The sequence below is a fragment of the Hemitrygon akajei genome, chromosome 11 (assembly GCF_048418815.1).
Source record: "Hemitrygon akajei chromosome 11, sHemAka1.3, whole genome shotgun sequence".
NCBI lineage: Eukaryota > Metazoa > Chordata > Chondrichthyes > Myliobatiformes > Dasyatidae > Hemitrygon > Hemitrygon akajei.
In genome coordinates this window covers 89,227,514-89,246,272 of record NC_133134.1, presented here as the reverse complement: position 1 = coordinate 89,246,272, position 18,759 = coordinate 89,227,514, and the positions used below count along the sequence as shown (strand labels likewise).

The following is an 18,759-nucleotide window of genomic DNA, read 5'->3' as shown; positions in this document are numbered from 1 at the left end:
ACCACCATAGGAAACATCCTCTGCACATCTACTCTATCGAGGCCTTTAACCATTTGCTAGGTTTCAATGAGGTCACCCCTCATTCTTCTGAATTCCAGTGAGTACAGGCCCAGAGGCAACTAACACTCCTCATATGACAAGCACTTCAATCCCAGAATCATTTTTGTAAACCTCTTTTGAATCCTCTCCAATGTCAGCACGTTGTTTCTGAGAGGAGTCTAAAATTGCTCACAATGCTCCAAGTGAAGCCTCACCAGAGCTTTATGAAGCCTCAACATTACATTCTTGCTTTTATATTCAACTTCTCTTAAAATGAACACTAACATTGCATTTGCCTTCCTCACCACTGCCTCAATTTGCAAATTAACCTTTAGGGAATCCTAAACAGAGACTCCCAAGTACCTTTGCACCTCAGATTTTTGAATTTTCCCTCCATTTAGAAAATCATCTACACTTTTATTTCTTCTACCAAAGTGCATGGCCGTACACTTCCCGACACTATATTCCATCTGATACTTATTTGCCCATTCTTCTAATCTGTCTGTCATTCTGTAACCTCTCTACTTCCTCAAAACTACCTACCCCAACGCCTATCTTTGTAACGTCTGCAAACTCGACCACAAAGCCATTAATTCTATCATCCAAAACATTGACATATAATGTAATATATAGCAGTCCCAATACAAACTCCTGTAGGTCACCACGAGTCACTGGCAACCAACCAGAAAAGATAGATAGATAGATAGATACTTTATTCATCCCCATGGGGAAATTCAACTTTTTTTCCAATGTCCCATACACTTGTTGTAGCAAAACTAATTACATACAATACTTAACTCAGTAAAAAAATATGATATGCATCTAAATCACCATCTCAAAAAGCATTAATAATAGCTTTTAAAAAGTTCTTAAGTCCTGGCGGTAGAATTGTAAAGCCTAATGGCATTGGGGAGTATTGACCTCTTCATCCTGTCTGAGGAGCATTGCATCGATAGTAACCTGTCACTGAAACTGCTTCTCTGTCTCTGGATGGTGCTATGTAGAGGATGTTCAGAGTTATCCATAATTGACCGTAGCCTACTCAGCGCCCTTCGCTCAGCTACCGATGTTAAACTCTCCAGTACTTTGCCCACGACAGAGCCCGCCTTCCTTACCAGCTTATTAAGACGTGAGGCGTCCCTCTTCTTAATGCTTCCTCCCCAACACGCCACCACAAAGAAGAGGGCGCTCTCCACAACTGACCTATAGAACATCTTCAGCATCTCACTACAGATAAAGGCTCCCTTTATTCCCACTCTTGGCCTCCTGCCAATGATAGATGCTCTATCCACAGTAGTATCTTTCCTGTAATACCATGGGTTCTTGTTAAGCAGCCACACGTGTGGCATCTTATCAAAGTCCTTCTGAAAATTCAAGTACACGACATCCTCCAATTCTCCCTTGCTTATCTTGCTTCTTATTTCTTCAAAGGATTCTAATAGATATGTCAGATAAGATTTTCCCTTAAGGAATCCATGCTGACTGCCACCTGTTTTATCATGTTGCTCCATGTACCCTGAAACCACATCCTTAACAATCATCTCCGATATCTTCCCAAAGATCTATAATTTCCTTTCTTCTGCCTCTCTCCCTTCCTGAAGAGTGGAGTGACATTTTCAATTTTCCTTTCTTTCAGAACAATACCAGAAGCAATTGATTCTTGAAAGATCTTTACTAATGTCTCCACAATCTCTTCAGCCCCTCTTTCGGAACCATCTGGTCCAGGTGACTTATCTACCTTGTGTCCTTTCAGTTTCCCAAGAACGTTCTCCCTAGTAATGGCATCTTCACACACTTCTGCTCCCCGACGCTATCAAACTTCCGGCATGCTGCTAGTCAAGTCAAGTCACTTTTATTGTCATTTCGACCATAACTGCTGGTACAGTACATCGTAAAAATGAGACAACATTTTTCAGGACCATGATGTTACATGACACAGTACAAAAACTAGACTGAACTACGTAAAAAAAACAACACAGAGAAAGCTACGCTAGACTACAAACCTACACAGGACTACATAAAGTGCACGAAAACAATGCAGGCATTACAATAAATAATAAACAATACAATAGGGCAAGGTGTCAGTCCAGGCTTCCACGTTAAAAACTGATACAAAATACTTATCCAGTTCGTCCGCCATTCCCTTGTCCCCCATTACTACATCTCCAGCATAATTTTTCAGTGGTCCGATATCTACTCTCAGCTCTCTTTTACATCGAAACATACAGCACATTTCAAGCCTTTTGGCACTCAATATTGTGCCAACCATGTAACCTATTCTAGAAACTGCCTAGAATTTCCCTACCGCATAGTCCTCTATTTTTCTAAGCTCCATATATCTAAGAGTCTTAAAAGAGTCTTTTACACATTAAGTATCTGAAGAAATGTTCAATATTATTGCCTAGCTTACTTTCATATTCCATCTTTACCTTAATGACTTTTTTAGTTGCCTTCTGTTGGTTTTTACGAGCTTCCCAATCCTCTAACTTCCCATTAATTTTTGCTGTATTATATGCCTTCTCTCTGGCCTTGTGTTGGTTTTGACTCCTCTTGTTAGCCACGGTTGTGTCATCTTGCCTTCAGAATACTTCTTCCTCTTTGGAATGTATATATCCTGTGCCTTCCGAATTGCTCCAACAATTCCAGCTATTGCTGCTCTGCAGTCATCCCTGCTAATGTTCCTTCCCAATCACTTTTGACCAGCTCCTCTCTCATGCCTCTGTAATTCCCTTTACTCCACTGTAATATTGATACATCTGACTTTAGCTTCTCCTTCTCAAATTGCAGGGTGAATTTGATCATATTATGATTACCTTCTCCTGAGGGCTCTTTTACCTTAAGGTCTCTAATTAATTCCGGTTCATTGCCAAACACCCAGTCCAGAATAACTGATCCCCTAGTGAGCTCAATCATGAGCTACTCTAAAAAGCCATCTCGTAAACTAGAAAATCTAGATTCTAGAAAATCCCCCACCAACCTGATTTTCCCAATCTACCTGCATGTTGGAACAGTGCCCTTTTGGCATGCAATTTGTAGCTCTCATTGTAACTTGTAGACCACATCCTTACGACTGTTTGGGGATCTGTATACAACTCCCTTTTAGGGTTGTCTTACCCTTGCAGTTTCTTAGCTCTATCCACAATAATTCAACACCTTCTGATTCCATGTCACCTCTTTCCAATGATTTGATTTCAATTTTTACCAACAGAGCCACACCAGCCCCTCTGCCTTCCTGCCTGCCCTTTCAAAACAATGTTCATCCCTGGACATTAAGCTCTAATCTTCTTTCAGCCATGATTCAGTGATGCCCGCAACATTATACATGCCAATCTATAACCACACTGCGTTTATCTACCTTATTCCGTATACTCCGCGTATTTTTATATAACCCCTCCAGTCCTGTATCACCTGTTTCAATTTTGCCCACCTTTTACGTTGCAACTCATCCTGTTGACTGTAATTTGCCCCATCATCAGCCTCTCCTTGCTTGCAGTCTTACTTCAGTCTCTCTTTGTAAACCAACTACTTCAACCTCACTCTGGTTCCTATCTCCCTGCAAATTAGTTTAAACCCTCCCCAACAGCTGTAGTAAACCTGCCCACAATGGTATTTGTCCCCCTCAGGTTAGTTGTACAAGCCATACCTTCCCCAGAAGAGATCCCAATGGTTCACAAATCTGAAACCCTGCCCCTTGCACCAGTTCCTCGGCCACACACTCATCTGCCAAATAATTCTGTTCTTACTCTCACTGGTGTGTGTCACAGGCAGCACTCCAGAAATTACTACCCTGGATGTCCAGTTTCTCTACCTAGCTCCCTAAAATCTCTCTTCCAAACCTCTTCACCTTACCGTCCTTTGTCATTGACCCTTCAATAGGACTGGAAAGGAATAGGCAGAAGCCAGAATAAGGAATGGGGCAGTACAACTGGCAGTGAGTTTATAGGTGAGACTGGGGGGAGAGGAGATGAAATGAAAAACTGGGAGCAAGAAGGTGGAAGAGGTAAATGACTAAAGAAAGAGAAAGAATCTAATCAGAAATCTAAGTGTATCTTGGAAAAGAGGGAAGGAGGGGGTGATGAGAGGGTAATCAAACTGAGGCATGGAAAATAGAAGGAGGGGGCTGGGGAGAAAAAGGATTAAATACCCAAATTTAGAGCAATTGATGTTCATGCCATCGTTGGAGGCTACCCAGATGGAATACAAAGTTTTCCCTCATCATGACAGTAGAGGAGGCTATGGACAGACAAGTTGGAATGGGAAGTCAAATTAAAATGGGGAGCCACTGGGAGATCCTGCCTTTTGACGTGCGAGTCCCTTGTACACTTGTCCCTCCCCATTAATTCCCTGCGGACACTTACCCTTGGAATTAGAACAAGTTCTACATTTGCCCCTACATCTCCTCCTTCAGCACATTTCAGAAGTACAAGCAAACCTTCCAGATGAGAGGACACTTCACCTGTGAGTCTATTGGGGTCATCTCTTTGTCTAGCACCTTCGCTCTGTCCACAAGGGAATAGTTGGCATCTATTCTTGTACCAACATTATTTTTGTGGCTGATTTTAAATTACTACCCTGTGGTTATCACAGACGATGCAGTCAACCTGGGACTGCACTATATCCTGCAACATCTGGATCGTCCTGGGACCTATGCTCGGATGCTGTTTGTGGATTTCAGTTCGGCGTTTAACACCATCGTCCCTCATACCCTCTGCTCCAAATTGTCTCACCTTACTGTGCCACCTGACCTCTACGATTGGATTTACAGCTTCCTGACCAACAGAAGTCAGCAGGTAAGGATGGGACAGGTCACCTCGGATATTCGAATCACCAACACCGGCGCCCCCCAGGGGTGTGTCCTCTCTCCACTGCTGTTCTCCCTCTACACCAATAACTGCACCTCCTCCAACCCCTATGTGAAGCTTTTGAAGTTTGCAGACGACACTACCGTCATCGGACTCATCCAGAATAGTGTTGAGTCTGCATATCGACAGCAGGTGGACCAACTGGCGCTCTGGTGCAGTCGGAACAATCTGGAGCTGAACACGCTCAAGACAAAGGAGATGATAGTGGATTTCAGGAGACATCCCTCCGCTATGTCTCCCCTCACAGTCCTCAGCAGCCCTGTGTCCATCGTGGAGAACTTCAGGTTCCTGGGAACCACCATCTCTCAGGATCTGAAGTGAGAGCAGAACATCAGCTCCATCCTGAAGAAGGCCCAGCAGCGGATGTATTTCCTGCGGCTCTTGAGGAAATTCAGTCTGCCTCAGGAATTGCTGCTGCAATTCTATACTGCAGTCATTGAGTCTGTCCTGTGCACCTCCATCATTGTGTGGTTTGGAGCCGCCACCAAGCAGGATAGAACCAGACTACAGCGCACAGTGAGGACTGCTGAGCGCATTATTGGAGCCTCCCTGCCCTCTATTGTGGATCTGTACTCTTCCAGGTTGAAGAAGAGGGTGGGGAACATCATAAAGGACTCCTCCCATCCTGCGCACGGACTGTTTGATCTGCTTCCGTCTGGTAGGCACTTCAGATCCCTCCAGACGAAGACTAATAGGCATTGGAGAAGTTTTTTCCCTACTGCGGTCACTTTGCTGAACAGTTAACTGCCGGTTAACTGTTGGCTAACTATTACTTGGATTGCACTACCTGTATGTATAATCTATATTTTCATTTATATTTATCATTATTATTGTTATGAGCAGAGAGACAACATCTGCCGGAAGTAAATTCCTTGTATGTGCATAGGTACTTGGCGATTAAAGTCTGATTCTGATCATAATGTTAAAGCGTGCTGTTAAGTGACAAGGAAAATAAGTTATAAACACAAGAGATCCTGCAGATGCTGGAAATCCAGAGCAACACACACAAATTGCTGGAGGAACTCAGCAGGTCAGACAGCATCTATGGAAATGAAAAGACAGTCGATGTTTAAGTCTGAGATCCTTCATCTGATTGGAAAGGAAGGAGGAAGAATAAGAAGGTGGGAGGAGCAGGAGGAGGACAGGCTAGAAGGTGATATGTTGAAAAGGCAAAGGAATCTGATAGGAGAGATGAGTTGACCATGGGAGAAAGCAAAGGAGGAAAGACACCAGGGGGACATGATAGGCAGATAAGGAAAAGAGGTAGGAGGCTGGAGTGGGGAACTGAAAAGGAGAAGGAGGGAAGATTTAAAAAAATACTGGAAGTTGGAGAAATCACTGTTCATTGCCATCAGGTTGGAGGTTACCTAGGCAGAATTTGAGGTTATGCTCCTCCAACCTGAGAATCTCCCCCCTTCTCCTTCCCTCTTCAGTTCCCCACTCCAGCCTCCTACCTCTTTTCCTTATCTGCCTATCATGTCCCCCGATGTCCTTCCTCCTTTGCTTAAAGTATGTTGGCGATTATCTAGTGGCCTTGTAGCGCTGATGTTACTTTGCCACATCTCAACCCAAATCTAAATGTTGTCTAGTGCATCCACTCATTGTTGATTTAATATCCGAGAGGTTGTGAAGTAAATGGATATCGTGCAGTCAGCATCATCTTTGCCACTTCTGACTTGGAGAAAGATCATTGTTCAGTCAACTGTAATCATTTGGATGACTTCTGCTCCTTTACTAAGGGTAACACTGAGACAGTAATTAGCAGGGTTGGAGTTTTCCTGGTTCATTTTTATTTTCAGAATATAAATGGGCAATTTGTTTTCATCTCTTGTGTTTAGTTTAGCCAGAGATATACCACCTCTGCAGAAGATATCTTCAAAACAACAATCATCATTTTGTTGAATCAAAGCCACTATTAACTGCAATACAATGAAATTGGATTTAGTTAGGCCTTCTGTTGTTTAGCACCAGGTGATCCTGCATTTGGCAGTTCAGTTTTCTATATGCATGGTATTCATTATTGAACCAGGTTTGATCGGCTGGTGTGAAGGTAATGGCTGAGCAGGAAGATGAGGCTGCCTAGGATATTGCCTGAGAGAATGATTAGATTAAGCTGTATTTAGACAAATTGGTGGGGCAACCTTTCTAACTTTGCTACTTTCCTAAATGTTAGTGGAGGATTTTTTTTTCAAAACTGTCTGTTTTAGATGTACTTTTGACATGTCTAACACCAAAAGTAGTGCCTAGTGGTCATCTGATTTTATTTTTCTTTTGTGATTGATTTGATTGCATGGCTTCCTGAGCCATTTTGTTAGGCAAGTTGAATCAACCTCGCTCAACCTGGTAAGGATGAGCTTTCCTGTCTGGAGTAACCTGGAACCTGGGTGAACCAGATAAGTTTTTTTGTGATCATCTAGCAGTAGCATAATAGCCACAGCCATGATGTTTAAAATACATTTATTATCAAAGTAAGTCTATGAATCATACAACTCTGAGATTTATTTGCTTACAGGTATTCACAGTAGAACAACAAAATGCAATAGAATCAATGAAAAACTACACAGGAAGACTGGCTGGCAACCAATGTACAAAAGGAGACAAGCTGTGCAAATAAAAAAAGTAATACATAGATATATAGACATACATACACATATACATACATACATACTACTGACAGCATGAGTTATAAAGACTTGAAAGTAAGTCCATAGCTTATGGAATCAGTTCAGAGTTGAGGTAAGTGAAGTTATGCACCCTCATTCAGGAGAATCAGAATCAGGTTTAATACCAGTGGCATTTGTTATGAAATTTGTTTTGCACCATAAATTATAATAAGCATAAACACTAAAAAAATTAAGTAGTGCAATAAGAGAGGAAAAAATACTGAGGTAGTGTTCTTGGGTTCATGGACTGTCCAGTAATCTGATGGGAGAGGGGAAGAAACTGTTCCTAAAATGCTGAGTATGTGTCTTCAGGCTCCTGTACCACCTCCTTGATGATGGTATCGAGAAGAGGGCATGTCTTAGGTGATGGGGTTACTTAGTGATGGATGCCATCTTTTTGAGGCATTGCCTGCATTGCCTTATTATTCCATGATGGAGCTGGCTGTTTACAACTTTGAAGCTTTTTCCGAACCTTTGTAGTGGCCGTCCATACCTGACAAGTGATACAGCCAGTTAGAATGCTCTCCATGGTACATCTGTAGAAATTCGAAAGAGGCTTTGGTGACATATCAATTCTGCTCAAACTCCTAATGAAATATAGCCACTGTCACGCCTAAGGCTTCTTCCCTCTTCCTTTCCAGTCCTGATGAAGGGACTCAGCCAAAAGCATTGACTGTTTCTTCCTCTTCATAGGTCCTTGGTAGATGTGCTCAATGATGAAGGATTTTTCTGTAATGCATGGAGCTGTATCCTCCAGTTTTTGTTGTTGTAGCTATTACCTAACTGGTCATCCAGTGATCAGATCCCTTCATAGCAGCTGTGAAATTTTTAAAATAATTAGTCATTGATGTCAATTTACTAAAATTGGGTTGTCATTTAATAAAAGCTGTCTGGTTCTGTAATATCCTTCTGAGGAGCACATTCTTTGCTGATATATGACTGCAAACATACCACTGCGATTGATTAGGAAATCTCTTCTGAAATTACCCAATGACACTTGGTCAGTGGCAGTAAATGCTGACCTTGCAGGAAATACCCAGATCATGAAACAATCAATAAAATATTTTAGAATTCAAACTATTTTTAACGTAAGAGATTCTGCAGATGCTGGAAATCCTGATCAACACACACAAAATGCTGGTGGAACCCAGTGGGTCAGGCAGTATTCCATTCCCCATTCTGGCTTTCCCCTTATCCTTTCTCTTCTACTCACCTGCCCTTGACCTCCCTCTGGTCCCCTCCTCCTTCCCTTTCTGCCTTGATCCATTCTGCTCTTTGATCAAATTCCTCCCTCAGCCCTTTATCTTTTCCATCTATTACCTCTCATCTTTTCACTTCATCTGCCTTCCTCCTCACATGGCTTAACTATCACCTGCCAGCTTGTACTCCTTCACCTTCTCCACCCACCCCACCTTCTTATTCTACTTTTTCCCACTTCCTTTCCAGACCTGATGAATGGACTCTGCGAAAAGCATCAACTGTTTATTCCTCTTCATGGATGCTGGCTGACCTGCAAAGTTAAAATTATTGTTATATATGTTTATCCAAGCCTCAGTATTGCTAACCTATGTGCCACTTTCGAATGTCGTAAGGTCTTGAGACACATTGTATATGGGAGTTTGTCTGCTTTTCTGTTCTATAATTTGCCATTTCCAGTAAAATTCAAATGACTTGAAAGCTCATTCAACGTAAGGAATTTTGAACTGGTTCTCAGTTGTTGGTGTTTTTAGCTATTTTCTACCATGACCACTTCTCTAAAAGTCCTTTGTGGGGAGGAATATAAGGCATAAATCTTTCCACCCTTCTGATCTTTATCCCAGTACCACTGTCTTAAGGAAGAATTATCTAATTACTCAGGAGGTGGGGATGGCTAATGTTTTGTGTCAATGTAGATTTTCCCAGTAGTTTATCTGATATAAATATTTTAAATACTCACACATAAGCAACAAGTTCTAACCCACATGGCTTCAAATGAAAGGGTTTTGGCCTAAAACATTGGCTCTCTTACCGTTGGTACTGCATGACCTGCTGAACTCATCCAGCATTTTGTATGTGTTCTTCTGGATTTTCAGCATCTGCAGAATCTAAGAGTAATTATTTGTTCTGCTTAACCAGACCTTCACTCTCGAGGAGATTGGATGTGGAAAGTAACAACTAAACGCACATGAAATTTGCTAAGCCCATAATATTGAATAAACATATGCTTAAGTCTTTGCAAATACTGAACATTTCTGAAATAGAGTCAGGATATCTAAAACAAGTGGTAGTTCTTTTTTTAAATTTAGAGATACAACATTTTAACAGGCCCTTCCAACCCTAAAAAGCTGACCACCCGATTACAATCATGTGACCAAGTAATCTAGTGACCTGTATGTCTTTGGAACGTGAGTGGAAACCCATGCGGTCGTGGGGGAGACATGCAAACTCCTCAGACAAGGGCAGGAAAAAAACTCCGGTCACTAGTGCTGTTAACAGCATTATGCAACCGTACTGCTCCGAATATTCTTGTAGGGAAAATAAATGTGTTGCTTCAAGTGCTTCCTAGCCCATTGTAGTCCTCAATACAATGAACAAAGTCACTTCAACGACCATGATCTACTAACCAAACTATGGGAGATTCTATAGAAAAGGAAATTTCTTCATTTGGTGGATTAGAAGGGCTTGTTACCATGTTGTATCTCTAAATATTAAAACAAAATGAAGTACTATCACTTGTTTTAGACATCCTGACTCCATTTCAGAGATGTTCAGTATTTGCATACCTGTATTCATATTCAGATTTGTTACTTGGGGTGCAATTCTGATTTGTAAGAAGTAAGAGGGAAAAGTGCCAGCATTTACGCCTCACTCTGTGTATTCCTTAACTATAATTCAAATTTCAGTTGTTGAAAGTTAATTCATAAACAGTTGGTATATTCTTTAATTCCTAGTTAGCTTGTAAACCTTTCATTGATATGTAAACGTTTGAATATAAAGGAAAATGGAGCTGAAGTAAAAATTCAATTGTAGAATTGAGGAGCAGGCATTGACTAGCCTATTCTTGCTTTTATTTATTTTATTTTTATTTGCTTTATTTCATAGAGCACGTTTGTTCGATTCTTTCTTCCATGCTTCGAAACTTAAAAGGTCAACAGCGAACACGACTGCTTAACAAATTCACAGAAAATGACTGTGAAAAGGTACTATTTATCTTTCTTTTCACTTCCAGTTATTAATGAAGGAAAGAAAATTCACATTAAAGTCCAAAGTAAATTTATTATCAAGTAGATATATGTGGATATGCACAGTAAATACAAGAAACACAATAGAATAAATGAAAGACCACACCCAACAAGAGAGGCAAACAACCAATATGCAAAAACCAACCAACTGTGCAAATACAAAAAGAAAAAAAGAAATATAATAATAATAGTTAATTAATAGGCAATAAATATCAAGAACGTGAGATGAAGAGTCCTTGAAAGTGAGCCTGTAGGTTGTTGAATCACTTCATTGTTGAAGTGAGTGAAGTTGAGTAAATTTATCCCCTCTGCTTCAAGAGCCTGATGGTTGAGGGGTAATAGCTGTTCCTAAATCTGATGATGGTGTGGGTCCTGCAACTTTTATCCCTTCTTCCTAATGGCAGCAGCGAGAAGAGACCATGGCCTAATTGGTGGTCCTTGATTAGGAATGCTGCTTTCATGCAACGGCACTAGTCAGTATACTCTCCACCACGCATTTATAGTTTGTCAAAGTTTCAGGTGACATGCTAGATCTTCGCAAACTTCTAAGAAAGTAGAGGTGCTGCTGTGCCTACTTTGTATTAGCACTTATGTGCTGGGCCCAGGAAAGATCCTCTGAAATGAAAGCACTGAGGAATTTAAAGTTGTTCACCCTCTCCATCTCTGATCCCCTAAGAAGGATTGGCTCATGCACTGCTGTTTCCTCCTTCTGAAGTCAATAATCAGCTCTTTGGTTTTACTGACATTGAGCTACAAGTTTTTGTTGTGGCATCATGCAGCCTATGATAGTGGTGTTATCAGCAAACTTAAATATGGCATTGGAGCTGTGCTTAGCCTCACAATCACAAGTATAAAGCGAGAAGGGCAAAGGGCTAAACACACAGCCTTGCTCTGTACCTGTACTGATGGAGATTGTGGAGGAGATGTTGTTGCCAATGCAAACTAATTGGGGTCTGCAAGTGAGGAAATTGAAGATCCTGTTGCACAAGGAGGTATTGAGGCCTAGGTCTTTAAGCCTATGGATTAGTTTTGAGGGGATGATGGTACTGAATGCAGAGCTGTAGTCAATGAAGAGCATCTTGAGATATGCATGTTCACTGCCCAGATGTTCCAGGGTTGAGTGACAAGCCAATGAAATGGCTCACCAATGAAACTGATACCTCTTTACATTGTATTGATGAGGGAGGTGCTGAATGCATGTACAGTTTAGCAAAAGTGCTAGATGGCATGCTGAGCTCAAAGGGGCAGTGCTTTAATCAAGTCATTTGGGGAAGAGCTTTGTCTTCGAGGGTATGTTGAATAGGAAAAGATTAATTTTGGGGAACACAACAAAAGAAAATTTGGTGCAACATCACAGAAGCAGAACTCATTAATAGAACCCTGAATAGGGCACCACGGTACTGTAGTGGCTAGCGTGACACTATTACAGCTCGGGGTGCTGAAGTTTGGCGTTCAATTCTGGTGCCATCTGTAAGGTATCTTTGTACGTCCCCATACGTGAGTTTTCCCTGGGTGCTCTGATTTCCTCCCACAGTCCAAAGACATACCAGGTAGGTGAATAGGTCATTATGAAATGTCCTGTGATTAGATTAGGGTTAATCGGGGTTGTCGAGAGTTGCTGGGGCAGCATGTTTGACACTACATTGATTACAAAATAAACACAGAACAATACAGTGCACTACAGGCCTGTCAGCCCACAATATAGTGCAAATTCTTAAACTACTTAAGATAAATATAACCTTTTCCTGCTTAATAGCCCTATATTTTCCTTTCATCCATGTGCCTATCTAAGAGTATATTAAACACCCTTAATGTATCTGTCTCTACCACCACCCAGCAGAATGTTCCACACACCCACCACTCTCTTTGTAAAGAACTTCCTCTGACATCCCCCTATACTTTCCTCCAATCACCTTAAAATTATGCCCCTTTGTATTGGCCATTTCTGTCCTTGGTTAAAATCTCTGGTGATCTACCCTATTTATGCCTCTTAACACTTTATATCAACCTCTATCAATTTGGGCAAGAATTGGCCTTAATTACTTTTAAAATGTCATTTTCTATAAATTTGTTAATATACAAGTCTACTGCTCATTTCAGCACAGAAGTTAAATGCAGGATTTTCTCCCCACTCACCTCTTGTCTATCTTGAAAACATTCCTCATTAACTATGAAGATTTGATTTTGATCAAGAAAATTGTAATTGTTTTTTATCAATTTGTTTCCATTTAATTGTTCATTTTAACTCAAAGTGGTGACCTTGAGGCTTTAGCTCTTTGAGGCTTCAGCGAAATGAGGCTTCAATCAGAGAAAGCAAAGGAAAGAAAAGTGCTAGGTTTTTTTTAATTCCCTTCTTTACATCTACTCATTTAGGATAGTAGAGATGCCAAGCAGGAGAGTGGAAGGCTCCACTTGCGGGATGTGGGAAGGCATGGAGACCTCCAGTGTCCCTGACAACTACAACTGCAAGAAGTGCATCCAGCTGCAGCTTCTAACAATTTACGTTAAGGAGCTGGAGCTGGATGAACTCTGGATCATTCAGGAGGCTGAAATGGTGATAGTTAGGACATATAGAGAGGTAGTTACACCCAGGGTGCAGGACACAGGAAGGGGAAAGGGGTTAAGGAGCCTGTGCAGAGTACCCCTCTGGCCATCCCCCTCAACAACAGGTATATCACTTTGGATACTATTGAGGGGGTGGGGTAATGACCCAACGAGGAAAGTCACAGTGGTCGGGTCTCTGATACTGTCTGCCTCTGTGGCTCAGAAGGGAAGAGGGAAGAAGAGGCATGCTGTGATGATAGGGGAGACATTAGTTGGGGGAACAGATAGGAGGTTCTGTGGGTGAGAACAAGATTCCCAGATGGTATGTTGCCTCCTGGACACCAGGGGTGCTGGATATTTCGGATCAAGTCTAATTCTGAAGTAGCGGGGGGAACAGCTAGAAGTTGTGGTCCATGTAGGTACCAATGACATGATTAGGATGACTGACGAGGTTCTGCAAAGGGAGTTAGGTGCTAAGTTAAAGGACAGGACCTCCAGGTTTGTGATTTCAGGATTGCTGCCTGAGCCAAGTACTAATGAGGCCAGAACTTGGTCCCAAAGTGTTGGGGTAGGAGGGAGGGCATAAGATTTTTGGATCATTGAGCTTTCTTCCAGAGAAGCTGGGACCTGTACAGAAGGGACGGTTTGCATCTGAACTGGAGGGGGCCTAATATCCTGGCTGGAAGGTTTGTTAAAGTTGGAGGGGTTGGGAACCAGACTGCTAGAACAGTTAGTGGACAGGTTGTGGAGCAGATGTTGGTAAGACCTCAGCCAAAATTAAGAATCAAAGGGTTGAACATGGTGCAACTGGTGTCCTGAGCTGCATGTATTTCAATGCAAGCCGTATCAGAGGAAAGGCAGGTGATATTGCTGAAGACTAGGTAGCTGGTTTACAAATTGAAGCAATGTGTAGTGAGTAGAGGCTGTTGATAGGGCAAAATTGCAGTCAACATTATGAGTTACATAGAAACATAGAAAACCCACAGTACAGTACAGGCCCTTTGGCCCACAATGCTGTGCCGAACATGTACTTACTTTAGAAATTACCTAGGTTTACCCATAGCCCTCTATTTTTCTAAGCTCTATGTGCTTATCCAGGAGCCTCTTAAAAGAGCCTATCGTATCCGCCTCCACCACAGTCGACGGCAGCCTATTCCACACAATCACCACTCTCTGCATAAAAAACTTACCCTGACATCTTCTCTGTACCTACTTCCAAGCACCTTGAAACTGTGCTTTCTCGTGTTAGCCATTTGAGCCTTGGGAAGAAGCCTCTGGCTATCCACATGGTCAGTGTCCCTCATCATCTTAGACACCTCTATCAGGTCACCTCTCATCCTCTGTAGCTCCAAGGAGAAAGGCCAAGTTCACTCAACCTATTCTCGTAAGGTGTGCTCGCCTCCCCCATCCAGGCAACATCCTTGTAAATCTCCTCTGCACCCTTTCCATAGTTTCCACAACCTTCCTGTAGTGAGGTGACAAGAATTGAGCACAGTACTCCAAGGGGCATCTGACCAGGGTCCTATACAGCTGTAATATTCTTCTCGGCTCTTGAACTCAATCCCACGATTGATGAAGGCCAGTACACCATATGCCTTGTTAACCACACAGTCAATCTGTGCAGCAGCTTTGAGTGCCCTGTGGACACAGACCCCAAGATCCCTCTGATCCTCTACGCTACCATTAATACTGTATTCCCCATCATATTTGACCTACCAAAATGAACCACCTCACACTTTTCTGGGTTGAACTCCATCTGCCACTTCTCAGCTCAGTTTTGCATCTTACTGATGTCCTGCTGTAACCTCTGACAGCCCTCCACACTATCCACAACACTCCAACCTTTATGTCATCAGCAAATTTACTAACCCATCCCTCCACTTCCTCATTGAGGTCATTTATAAAAATCCCAAAGAGAAGGGATCCCAGAACAGATCCCCAAAGCACACCATGGTCACCAAACTCCATACAGAATATGACCCATCTACAACCACTCTTTACCTACTATGGGCTTAATTAAAAACAACACAATGGCTATAGAGCAATCACTCAATCCTTGTTCATAATATGAATGACTTAAAAGGAGTGCACTGGAACTCCCATTATGGCCTGGATAGATATGGTTGAAACACTTAAGAAGCCAAGCATGCTCCAGAACAAAAGGTCAATTTGAATGGTATACCTTTTACTGAAAACACTTGATTGTGGATGCATGGAGCAACTTGCTGCTTAGGCAGCAGAATTACTCTATGTTACGATAGAGTTTTTGGCAGAATCCAGAGCCAAATAAGTAAAATTAAATGTTATAACTAAAAACACCTATTCAATATAACTCAAAACTCACGAGAAATTATTTAATATTAATTTTCTTCAGGATTCCTCAGTTCAAAGCAGGTGTCAGCCTACTTACCAAATATTTAAAACTGAATTTCTAGGATTTTTTTTAATACTTTAGGCTTTATAAAACATAAATACTTCTGAGAAATACTCACAATATTGTTTTTGTACAGTACATTTATACTTTAAATGCTCTTGGTATTAGCAGGGCCCACCAACATCTTTGTCTTGAATTATCTTTTTTCCAAGTTCTAAAATCAATATTGCCCTTTTTGTCTGTCAATGTATAACCACATTCAACAAATTGAAACTTAGAGTTGCAACAGAAAAGGCAAAGAAAATTGAAAAAAGGTGAATACAGGACTGAAGGTGGTATATTTGAATGTGCACAGTATGCAGAAGAAGGTAGATGAACTTGCAGCACAGTTGCCGGTTGGCAGGTATGATGTTGTAGGTATCACTGAATCATGGCTGAAAGAAGATTATAGCTGGGAGCTTAATGTCCAAGGATACACATGCAGGCAAGAAGGCAGAGGGGTACCATTGTTCTGTTGGTAAAAAATGAAATCAAGTCATTGGAAAGAGGTGACGTAGGATCAGAAGGTGCTGAATCATTGTGGATAAAGCTAAGGAACTGCAAGTGTAAAAAGACCCTGATGGGAGTTGTATACAGACCCCCAAACAGTACTAAGGATGTGGTGTACAAATTACAATGCGAGATAGGAAATGCATGCCAAAAGGGTAATATCACAATAATCATGGGGGACTTCAATATGCAGGTAGATGAGGAAAATCAGGTTGGTGCTGGATATCCAGGATATCTAGAGTGCCTATGAGATGGCTTTTTAGAGCAACTCGTATTGAGCCTACTGGAGAATCAGCTATTCTGGATTGGGTGTTGTGCAATGAACCAGAATTGATCAATGAGTTTCAGGTAAAAGAACCCTTAAGGGTAAATGATTCATCCATAAATTTGAGAAAGATAACTTAATCAGATGTATCAGTATTACAGTGAAGTATAGGGAGTTACATAAGAGAGGAGTTGGCTAGAATTGATCAGAAAATAACACTGGCAGGGATAATGGCAGAGCAACAATAGCTGGAATTTCTGAAAGCAATGAAAGCAATTTGGAAGCTACAGGGTATGTATATCCCAAAGAGAAAGAAGTATTCTAAAGGAAGGAAAACATAACCGTGGCTAACAAGAGAAGTCAAAGCCAACATAAATGCCAAAAAGTAGGCATATAATTGAGCAAAAATTAGTAGAAAATTAGAAGATTTGGAAGCTTTTAAAAACCAACAAAAGGCAACTAAAAATATCATTAAGGAAGTAGAGATGGAATACAAAAGTAAGCTGTCCAATAATATTAAAGAGGATACCAAATGTTTCTTCAGATACTTAAAGTGTAAAAGAGAAGCAAGAGTAGATATCAGAATGCTGGATAACAATGCTGGAGAGGTAGTAATGGGGGACAATGAAAAGGCAGACACCCTGAACAAGTATTTCACTTCAGTCTTCACAGTAAAATACACTAGCAGTATAGTGAAATGTCAGGGTTCATGAAAAGTGTGGTTACCATAACTAGAGAGAAGGTTCTTGGGAAATTGAAAGGTCAGAAGGTAGTTAAGTTAGCTGGACCAGATGGTGTACACCCAGGGTTCGGAAAGACGTGGCTGAAGAGATTGTGGAAGAATTAGTAATGATCTTTCAAGAAGCACTAGTTTCTGGATGGTTCTAGAAGACTGGAAAATTGCAAATGTCACTCCACTCTTCAAGAAGGGAGAGAGACAGAAGAAAGGAAACTATAGGCCAGTTAGTCTGACCTCAGTGGTTGGGAAGGTGTTGAAGTCGATTATTAAGGATAAGGACTCTGGGTACTTGGAGCCAAATGATAAAATAGGCCATAATGAGCAGGGTTTCCTCAAGGGTAAATTTTGCTGGATAGATCTGTGAGTCTTTGAAGAAGTAACAAGCAGGATAGACAAAGGAGAACTGGTTGATGTTGTGTACTGCTCTTACTCCATCCTCCCGCCACCCTACCCGGGATAGGATTCTTCTTGTCCTCACATACCACCCCACCATCCTCTGCGTCCAGCACATAATTCTCCGAAACTTCTGCCATCTCCAATGGGATCCCACCACCATGCACATCTTCCCCTCTACCCCACCACCCACTCCCCCACTTACTGCTTTCTACAGGGATCACTCCCTGCTCAACTCCATCATCCATTCGTTCCTCCTTACTGATCTCCCACCTGGCACTTATCCTTGCAAGCAGAACAAGTGCTACACCTGCTCCTACTCCTCCTCGCTCACTACCAGTCTGGGTCCTAAACAGTCCTTACAGGTGAGGCAACATTTCACATCTCAGTCTGTTGGGGTCATATACTGTGTCCGGTGCTCCCAGTGTGGCTTCATATATTGGTGAGACCCGACGTAGATTGGGAGACCGCTTCGCCGATCGCCTAGGCCCCATCCACCTGAAAATCGAGATCATCCAATGGCCACCCATTTTAATTCCGCTTCCACTTCCCATTCCAATATGTCTATCCACATCCTCCAACTTGATGGCATGAACATCAATTTCTTAAACTTCCAGTAATGCCCCCACCCTCCCACCCCACTCTCCTTCATCATTTCCCATCCCTTTTCCCTCTCTCGCTTTATCTCCTAGCCCGCCCATCACCTCCCTCTGGTGCTCCTACCCCTTTTCTTCCATGGCCTTCTGTCTCTTTTACCAATTTAATTCCCAGCTCTTTACTTCAACCCCTCCTCCTTCAGGTTTCACCTATCACCTTGTGTTTCTCTCTCTGCTCCCCGCACCTTTTAAATCTACTCCTCAGCTTTTTTTTCTCCAGTCCTGCCAAAGGGTTTCGGCCAAAAACGTCAACTGTACTCTTTTCCTAGATGCTACCTGGCCTGCTGAGTTCCTCCAGCATATTGTGTGTGTTGCAGAAGGACTTAGACAGATAAGAGAATGGGCAAAAAAAAAATGGCAGATGGAATACAGTGTCAGAAAGTGTATGGTCATGCACTTCGGTAGAAGAAGTGAAAAGGTTGACTTTTTTCTAAATGGAGAGAAAATACAAAAA

General features: G+C 41.8%; 1 protein-coding gene across 1 annotated transcript in view; it reads left to right on the top strand.

The window, feature by feature from the left end:
- The window catches only part of ctnnbl1 (catenin, beta like 1), a 303,435-nt gene that overhangs the window by 222,767 nt on the left and 61,909 nt on the right, over positions 1-18,759 (top strand). The window contains exon 12 of the mRNA XM_073061344.1: positions 10,646-10,743. Within this exon, the coding sequence (XP_072917445.1) occupies positions 10,646-10,743 (98 nt within the window). The remainder of the gene's footprint in view (positions 1-10,645; positions 10,744-18,759) is intronic.